This window comes from Loa loa (assembly GCF_000183805.2).
Source record: "Loa loa unplaced genomic scaffold supercont3.39, whole genome shotgun sequence".
In the NCBI taxonomy this organism is placed as follows: domain Eukaryota; kingdom Metazoa; phylum Nematoda; class Chromadorea; order Rhabditida; family Onchocercidae; genus Loa; species Loa loa.
This window is the reverse complement of record NW_018108219.1, coordinates 99,998-109,531: the sequence shown is the minus strand read 5'-3', so window position 1 is coordinate 109,531 and position 9,534 is coordinate 99,998. Positions and strand designations below refer to the sequence as shown.

Below are 9,534 nucleotides of genomic sequence, written 5' to 3'. Positions count from 1 at the left end.
AATAAATAATCGAAATAATTATGGAAAGGTTTTTCATGGGTCAATATAGTTAGGAATGGAGGAGATGAGGGGGAAGAATAACCCTTGACAAATAAAAATGATAATGAAGTATGATACATTCTCTCCCTCTCTCTGTCAGGGTTTATCTAAGATGTAATATTTTTTATTCATCAATAAATGAATTGATTCTTCAAACTGTTGAAAATTTTCAATTTTATTATGCTAACTAATATTTGATAATAATGAAAAGTTTAATAAAAGTTTAAACTTCATGTGTGTGTAAATCTCATATGCAAATTTTTTCTTTGTATGAATTAAACGTGAAATTTTGAATTTTTCATTTGATTTGATCTATAACTTACATATAAATTTTTTAAATGCATAATTACACGGAAATCTTTTTTTTCTTTTTTTCAGAATGCATCTATGATTACTTTTACATCATAACAATCTTTAGATTAATAATAATATGATATTGATTGAAATTAAAATCAATAATAAGTTTACTATTACTTTCATTATTGGTTGCAATAATTCTAGATACTATTTAAAACCACAATATTAATAACAATAGCAAAAAATATAAAGTACGAGGGAGAGAAGGAGAAAGAGAGAGGGAGAGAGGGAGAGAGAGAGAGAGAGATTATTCGCTACTGAATTAAATTCTTAGTCAAGAAGTTAGCTTTTTGTCCCCATATTTATCTTACATTTATGAATTGAATTGCTGACGTATTCATCTCAAACAAAAGTTGTTTACATCGAAATTCTCTGTAAAAACTAAAATTCATTTCATCTTGCTATAAATGCTTACTTTCTCTCTCTCTTTCTCTCCCTCTTTTTGTTCCAATTCTTTCGATATATACATGTGTGCATGTATGGATGTATATGTATGTGTGTATGTTTGTGTATGTGTGTATGTATGTATGTATGCATGGATTTGATGATAACTGTAATTGATAATGTCATGGGTGATCTATTTGATATAAATGTAATTTGTAAATGTTATAGAAAAAAACAAGCCTTTGGAGTTTGATATTTTGCATTTATAAGTACAAAGAAAGAAATATTTTTTTTGAATTCTAATTTCATTAAAAATAAGAAAACAATGCATTACAAGAAAGAAAATTATAAAATATTATTGAAAATAAAAGGAAAAAAGAAAAAAGTAAATGATAAAAGTAATACATCTTAGAGTATGCTTTGATAACTGTCAATTTCAATTATATTTCCTCCTCCTACCAAAAAAAAAAATAAAAAGACTTTATAAATTGTTTGATTAACTAAATTCAAGTTTATATCTTTCCATATTTTTTGATCCAAAATCTTTTTTCAAAGTATACTTTTGCTTTAAAATTACCATTTACCCATTTAAATTCTTCAATATTTATCAACTATTCCATGGATCTTTTTTTTTGTTTAATATTAATAAAAATCCTGTCATTTATATGTGTTCTAAATTTTTACTTTAAATTAAATCTTTCAATTTTCATCGATAAGTTTTATAGATTTCTTTCCTTTTTTTTTTTTTTGCTTGATATAAATAAAAGTTCCGTTGCTTATATGGAGAATTTTTGCCGATAATATATGTTTCCAAGTCAGCTTTTTACACTTTTTGTATTTGTATTACTGATTTAAACACTACTACTACCCTCAAACATATTTCTTTTTTCTTTTTTTTTTAAAACAATATTTATACTTTTGTAAAAATGAATTGATTTAATCCTGAAAATTCCCATTTTTGTCAGCATTACCAAGATTTCATTCTTTTGAAATACGTACAGTGAATAAATATATGGTTGACCCTTTTTGTAAGTAATGTAAATCATTAAAAGATAGTAATTTGTGGTACTACCAATATCAAATGTATTCATTTTAGATTCATAGTGTTGAAGAATTTTCATTATACGTTTTCATATGTGTATAAATTAACAAAATGAGAGAAGTACATTCATTAAATTAATTGAGTGGTTGATAGAAAGGAACCTATAATAATAGAAGTATTAATAATGGATAAGAATGATGGACAATAGAATGGACTAGTGTTGATTACTGCAATACATTTCATTCATTCTTTCCCTCTTTCTTCATCGATAGTATTTATTTCTTAACAATTCATGGATAAATTGCTAAAATAATGAAAGACCATATGCTTTCAGCTGCTGTAATTTAATTCCCTTAACCAGATGGCAGTATACAAACAAGTGCTTTGAAATGCAATGAGAAAAAAAAAAGAAAAACAATGCAGTTAATCAGAGAAAAAAATTTCCGCCAAATATTTCAGATTTTGAAATTTCATTCAAAACACCAAAAAGTTCGCCTCAAATTTCATAACTCTACATTATTGAAACATTCTTCACCCACCAATGTTTCCCGATTTTTAAATTTAAAAATAGGAAAATTCTTCATTTTGATACACAATCACATTCTATTATACATCTTCGAAACACCTTTATGTCACTTTTCCAAACAGAAAGAGAAGGAAAACGGAATTACAACTAATGTTCTAAGTGAAATATGACCATAACTTGAATCATTACAATGCATTCTTCTGACCAATTAAAATTTTGTATTTTCAAAACTGGACAAAAGCAAGAACTTTCACTTTGAAGGAGTACAAAAGAAACCTATCATCACATCCCACCCTTCCTATCATCACATCCCACCCTTCTCCTGTCGTTGTTTTCATTAAAGAACGAGTAATTCTTGCGATAAACAACGCACTACGATATAAATAGATAGCTCTATGTATCATCATCACCAAGTCTTCCGCTAACTCAAGTAAGCTATCTATGTATGTTAGACATTGATGCACATAAAGAATCCCAAACGGATTCACAAAAAATCATTCTGTTTAACACATCCATTCGTTGTTCGGAAGAATAAGTTTTCAATATGTTATATCCGCAGATAATCTTATGGAAATAAAATGGTATCTCAATTGAACATGTGAAAATTATGCAAAGAATGATATTGAGTAGATCTATCGGGAACAAGAAAAACAACGACAAATAAATAAACCACAGCTGGAAATAAATTGTTTATCACAAATTGTCTCTTTTTCTAGACACTTTCTTCCTTAGTCATCAGCAGTGGATTAATATACTCAAAGCCTTCAAATTCGGTCTGATCAATCCTCTCGATGATATTCCTGCAAAATTTTTGGCATGCAAAAAGTGAAATGTTTCCAATTTTCCTTTTTCTTTCCTGCTTTCTCTCGTCCATATTGTTTTCCTTCTCCTCTATTTCTAAATTTTATTTCTTCCAAGGAATAAAATTTGCTTCATTCTTTGATTAAAAAATTATTAGGCACTTATTCAATCCTAATAACGGAAACTTTTCCAACAAGAACTACTGAGTGATATTCTCTGAGACTAAAGGCGATCACATTTAGTTCCGCATTGCGTCCGGACAAACAAAGCAGAAATAAAACAGCAAACATTTCTTTCTTTCTAAAAAAAAAATGTAATTTATAGATGATATACTTCAATGCCCTTCATTTCGGCAACATCCAGGAATCATCTTCAGTCAGTAAAGAAAAAGATAAAGAAACGCTCCTCTCCATCATATTATGAACATTCCATCACCCTTTTAAAAATTGTAAGCAACTATCATTCCCTCATGACTATCCGAAATACTTTGCTTCGTCTCAAACACTCTTCTCCTCTACTCTGCTCCATCCTTTCCTTCTTCATATCAAAAGCAAAGACAGGGAGAGTGAAAAAAAGCCTCACTGAAATTCCAAAAAAGAAACAAAGCTGCCGCTCATTTCAGTGTACTTTACTATTGCCTAGTTTTTTTTTTTCTGAAGATGTAAAAATGGCGAATATTCCTCAAATCATTCCAGCAAAATACACAAGGGACATGGAGGTAGAGACAGACAGGGAGGAGAGTGGAGGAAGAGACATTGGATATCAAATCACAACTCAAAAGATTTCCCTCAATCCTTTCCTTATCAAGTAACAAATACGAAATTTCAGTTCAAAATAATATTGAAAAGAAGTTGAAGAAAACAGGTTATATTAAACGATGGAACGGATGGAAGAATCCACCAGCAAAAGGAAAACGAATTGCCTTCCTTCTCATGGAATAATAACCTTCAAATTCGTTTCTTTTTTTTTTTTATATAATTTAGGGGAAAAAAAAAGATAAAGATTTACGGATCATCGGGTGTGAGATTTGGAGCCTCGTCGGTGAACGTTGTATCGAAATGCTGCAAATCACGGTCACTGGAAACAGATGGATTATAGGGAGGTGTCACTTGTCGTCCTTCCAGCTGCAAATACAAATATTTGAAATGATAAAAATAAGTCAATTATAAAAACAGATTTTTCTTTCCAAAATTTCCGTTTAAAATTCACAAAAACTATAGAAATGCATTCACTAATATCTCAACAGTTTATCAGTTATCTGATGAAGAATAAAATTTTGAGCTTCTGTTATATAAGCGAATAAAATTTGCTCCAAGTGTTTTTAGTAATTCTTTGAGAAGGAAAATTCCTAAGTAAAAACAGAATACGAAACTACGAACATTCACTGAAAGTATGCAAGCGAAAATGACAGTGAAAAACATAAAGTACATAATAATCGTCTTACTAATTCCCAGTCGATGATCGTACGGAAAAACGCATGACTTTTCATTTCTTCCAATGCTTCATCAATATTTAAGTTACATCCCAACCGTTCACTTGGATCCTGCAGAGTTTTTAAGCAATATAATTATATAACAAATAACAACTTTGGGAGCTTTCAAATTTTTAATAAGTAAATTTATTTGAAAATATCGCACCATAGTTTTCAACAGCCTGAAAATGCACGACATATCTGGATGATTATTATCACTTACAAGGGGGTAAAATGGATCACATTAACAACTCGATTCCAGATCAATTAATCTTAGTTATTCTGATATGTTTCATTACAAAAACACGTTACAGTGATAATGATTGATCACCATATTTCCGTATTTGCTAGACAACTACTGATAAAGTACTTGGAACAAAATAGAGAGTGAACTAACTTTATTCAAAAAACCTTTCAGAATAGCAGCAGCCTTCACCGAAAGCGATCTCGGGATCCGTATTTGCTTTTCAAGAATGATCTGGAACAAATAGTCTTCAGTATTTTGTTCCACATCACCCACCATACCGACCACATCAAATGGTGAACGACCGGCCATCATTTCATACATCAATACACCAAGCGCCCACCAATCTACGCTGAATCCTGAAAAAATAACGGTGTCGTCGAATACCACGATTCTGTTAGATATATGCTAATTTCCAGTGTCAAACATGAACCATCAAATGTAAAGAAAAGTACACTGGTCTATAATGTTCCCCGGCAGTGTTTATTGTGTACTGAATAGTGAATTAACTATTAGGGAATTACAAAATAATTTCAAAACAATGTGCATAATTGACAAACTGCAGTATGCAAAACAAATGCAACCAGATGCTACACGTCATCTTCAATCCGAAATAACAATACTGACCGAAGCAATGTAACAATAGCATGAGGAAATAAAAGTGAGTGTGAAACGTAAAAATTAAAATAATATATACGTATATCGTGGCGTTGTATAAAGCAATAGAATATTGTTAGAGTACGAATATTCTACTAAAAAAAGACCGTCCAGTTGGCTAAGAAAATGCTTAGTAACTATTTATCCTTCACTTCTTCATCTGTGCACCATCATTATGTTCGATCAGATTTCAATTACACTGGTAAAACCTCGGTAAACTTACCATAATCTTCTCCTCTCAAAATTTCAGGAGCAATATAATTTGGTGTGCCGCAGAATGTACTGGTAACATCGCCTGGTCCAATATTTTCCTGAAAATCATTTCCCATTAAAGAGTAGGTTTCAAATGATACCAAGGAATTAAGTCAAAATTGCAAAATCTTATTGATTGGTAGGAATTGTTATCCCGTACTTTGTGCAGCACATAGCTAGAAGTACCAGAAACAGAAGCCATACATGAGGCCTCTAAGAAGTCATACAACGTCATTTGTCAAACTGTTTCACTTAAACCAATCGGTTAATTACACCATGACTTGAAATATTTTATAAAGGTATGATATATATATACCTTGCACATGCCATAATCTGTAAGCTTAATATGTCCTTCGGCATCTATTAAAACATTATCGAGCTTCAAATCACGATATATTATCCCACGCGAATGGAGAAAATGTAAAGCTATTATTATTTCCGCCGAATAAAACCTGAAATTGTCATAATAAATAATATTGTATATATATATATATATATATATACTAAGATATATGTATAACTATCACCTACCTAGCATGATCCTCAGGTAATTTGCGTTGCCTTTGCATATGGAACATTAAATCACCACCAGGAACAAATTCGATAACAAAAAACAACCGTGAATCAGTCTGAAATGTGGATGAAAAAAAAGAACTTTCTAATTAAAAGCTTCCAACGTGATAAAGGAATAACAAATATATGGAAGAAAGCAAACATATGGGAAATATTTACCTGAAAACACGAATGAAGTCCAACGAGGAATGGATGATTTGATGCCGTTTCGAAAACCGATTTCTCTGTTTGTACCCAGTCGATATCCTGAAAAACGTGTACTGTAATGTAACCGAAAAATTAATTTAAATGAATCACTTTCAGTAAGAATCGAAAATTAAATAGAATACTATATGAATGTTTCGAAAATTCACCTCATCATCACTAAACATTTGTTTTTTGATGATCTTTATCGCATATATAGCACCTGTCTTTTTATGCTCTGCTTGAATAACTTTCGCATAGGAACCTGAAATCACTAAATTTTAATTCGGCAAACCATGAAACCCAAACTGTACCATTGTAAGAGAAACATTATGACACCATAACATTATTACATGAAGTGAAATGCAACATTCAATAATTTAAGGCTTGTTTAAACTGAGCTTACACTCAACGTTGTTGCTTTATTTTCGAGAATACTTTAATTACCTAAACGCTTGATACATTCGACATCTTTCAAAACCAACAACAGAAATGCTCTTACCCCTTCCAATCACCGTTAAAAGATTAAAATCACTCAACGAAACTGTCCATTTTGAATCTTTTGCTGTTGCACCACCAGCTTGATGTTCCATTATACCTTGCTGCTGAAACTGGAAAATTAGCAGTTTTTATATGAAAAATCCAAATAATTTCTTGACGATTAAAAATTTTTTATTTAGCTCATTCTACATCACAGCCACCCACAAATTTTTTTTTTCAAATTAATTCATGTCATATTCTTGATGATTATCATTAGGCTACTTCATACCTTCCTTTATTTTCAATTATCGAAATCTTCATGTGTATTGCATTACACGTGCACAATCCTTGTGTACCTTTAAAGTCACATATTAATGAACCAACTTACAACAGCGACATGTTCAGCTTCAATTTCTGATTCCTTGAATGCCTGATTATCAAGTCCAATACGTTCCATAGCAGCACCACTGAATTTTGGTGAAATTATTGGTGCAGAAGGTGATGGTACGACTGTTATCCCACTACTGTTCTGGAAATGATCTCTGTTCAAAAACTATTTAAATTGTAATTTCGATTTTATTCGGAAAACAGATAAAACTAACACCACCACAAAAACAGATAAAACTAACATCACCACAAGGTTGTCGTACAGCTCTATGACATTTTTTATGGACACAAAGACGGCAATCAGCACATCGATATCCTTGTCGTCCGAGACCCCAAATGTAATCATTGCAAAAAAAACACTGTACTCTTCGATTAAGCCTCTTAGCTTGAAATCGATGTCCATTAACATGATAAAATTTTTTCCAGCGACGTGCTCCTCTCCGATATACCGTTTCTGTTATAGCATATCATTTTTTTTTACTGCTTCTATTAAATGATAAGAAACAAAAAACATCCCAGCACCTCTCCTCAAGAGTTAATTCGAAAGATACTATAATACTTCCCTAACATGGTAAATTAAATCTATCGGTTGAAGGAAATTCCTGAATTATATGAATTATAAAAACTAATCGAATAAGGCAAACATTTTAACATACTATCTTCTCCATGGCAAGGAAGACCAGGCAAAGGAGGAATGCCAAGGAAAACATGCACGTTAAGTTCTGCTTCACCATTCGCTTGCAGCAAACGTATCGCTTCGTCTAATTCACGTTGAGATGATATCGTGCACGGATCACCTAGATTTGTTGGTTAATCGAAACAACAAGCAATAACAACATTTAAAGAGACCAACAAGAACAATAATGGTCACATAATCCTGGTTTAAAAATTCAGTTCTCATCAAGCTTCAATAGCTCAGTAGAGAAAACAAAACGAAACAGAATGAACTCTTAAGCCAGGAAATAGTGTAATGAGCAACTGTGTAAATTTTGCTACCTTAGACAGTTCTGCTGACACTTGAATTTTTCTTGGAATTGAAGGATTTAATGGATACACTGTTGTCAATGTACCACAACTTTCTTTCTACTAGAAGTTCTACAGAGGTTGAGTTTTCGCCTTTTTCAAACTACTAATAGTCGATTTTGATCTCAAATTGACTATTAATTTAATCAAAGAAAACCTTCTTCATCAATCCATTTGACCGTAATCGGCTGATTATAAGCCTGCTTGCAGGCTTCTCGCAAACTGTTCAAAAATGTTTCCATCCGCAGTGGGATTTTCGCATACAAAACTAATACCTTAAAAAAAAAATTTGATACATAACGGCAGACATAACTAAGCCGTATGATTCTTGAAATAATATTTTAAAGGTACATCAATCAGTGTATAATTATCTAATATTCACTCAGTACAGTGACAAAATGGACTTCCCGAAAGAGGTTCATGATGCAGCTATAAGTGTCTGATCATGAAAAAGCTATGAGTGCTTGTATTAATCATTTTTAAAATCAATATGCAACATAAAGAATGATCATTTCAAATTCTTTTGCACAAAGAAAAACTCATACTTGTCCTTGAAAACGTGTCTTTAACTTCACATCTTCCGACGACGACATACTATCTTCATTAGCAACATACATAATTTCTGATCGACTAGTACTAACTAAAATAACGACTACTATCATGGATTAAACAACAATCACCAGTATGACTTTTATGTTCAATAATTGCTTTGACTAGCGCAACGCAATTATCATAATTCATATCCATATCATTAAAAAAAATTACATCGGAATAGCCAACAATTACCATCCATTCATGTACAGTCTCTTCGTTAATTAATACTAACAAAAAAAATGACATCAGATATGCCCATAACTGCAAAGACCACATATATCTAATGATATCGGCAAATTTTAACAAAAAAATAAAACTGACGAATTCCAAAACTGTCATATATTATGTATAAATCCTTGAGAAAAAAAAAGTCGAATTCCAAACTGATTAACACTTTACAAACTGATCGCGTAACTCAAAATTGCGATGTGATAAGAAGGTAAACCAACAGACAATAAGGAAAAACAGGAAGTGACGTTTTAATAGAAATGGAAAACGATTTTACATCCTAAGCAATATTG

General features: G+C 31.5%; 1 protein-coding gene across 1 annotated transcript; it reads right to left on the bottom strand.

Moving 5' to 3' along the window:
• Nucleotides 1-2,874: 2,874 nt before the first annotated feature.
• On the bottom strand, nucleotides 2,875-9,065 carry LOAG_01340 (AGC/PKC/IOTA protein kinase). The gene is made up of 15 exons (XM_020445711.1): nucleotides 8,965-9,065; nucleotides 8,577-8,694; nucleotides 8,053-8,193; nucleotides 7,639-7,850; nucleotides 7,398-7,538; nucleotides 7,032-7,134; nucleotides 6,700-6,794; nucleotides 6,506-6,592; nucleotides 6,305-6,402; nucleotides 6,090-6,225; nucleotides 5,745-5,832; nucleotides 5,018-5,223; nucleotides 4,594-4,692; nucleotides 4,158-4,273; nucleotides 2,875-3,148 (listed from the first exon to the last, which is right to left on the bottom strand). The coding sequence occupies exons 1-15, from the start codon at nucleotides 9,034-9,036 to the stop codon at nucleotides 3,061-3,063; spliced, it is 1,800 nt and encodes a 599-aa protein (XP_020303859.1). The 5' UTR covers nucleotides 9,037-9,065; the 3' UTR covers nucleotides 2,875-3,060.
• Between the last annotated feature and the right edge of the window lie 469 nt (nucleotides 9,066-9,534).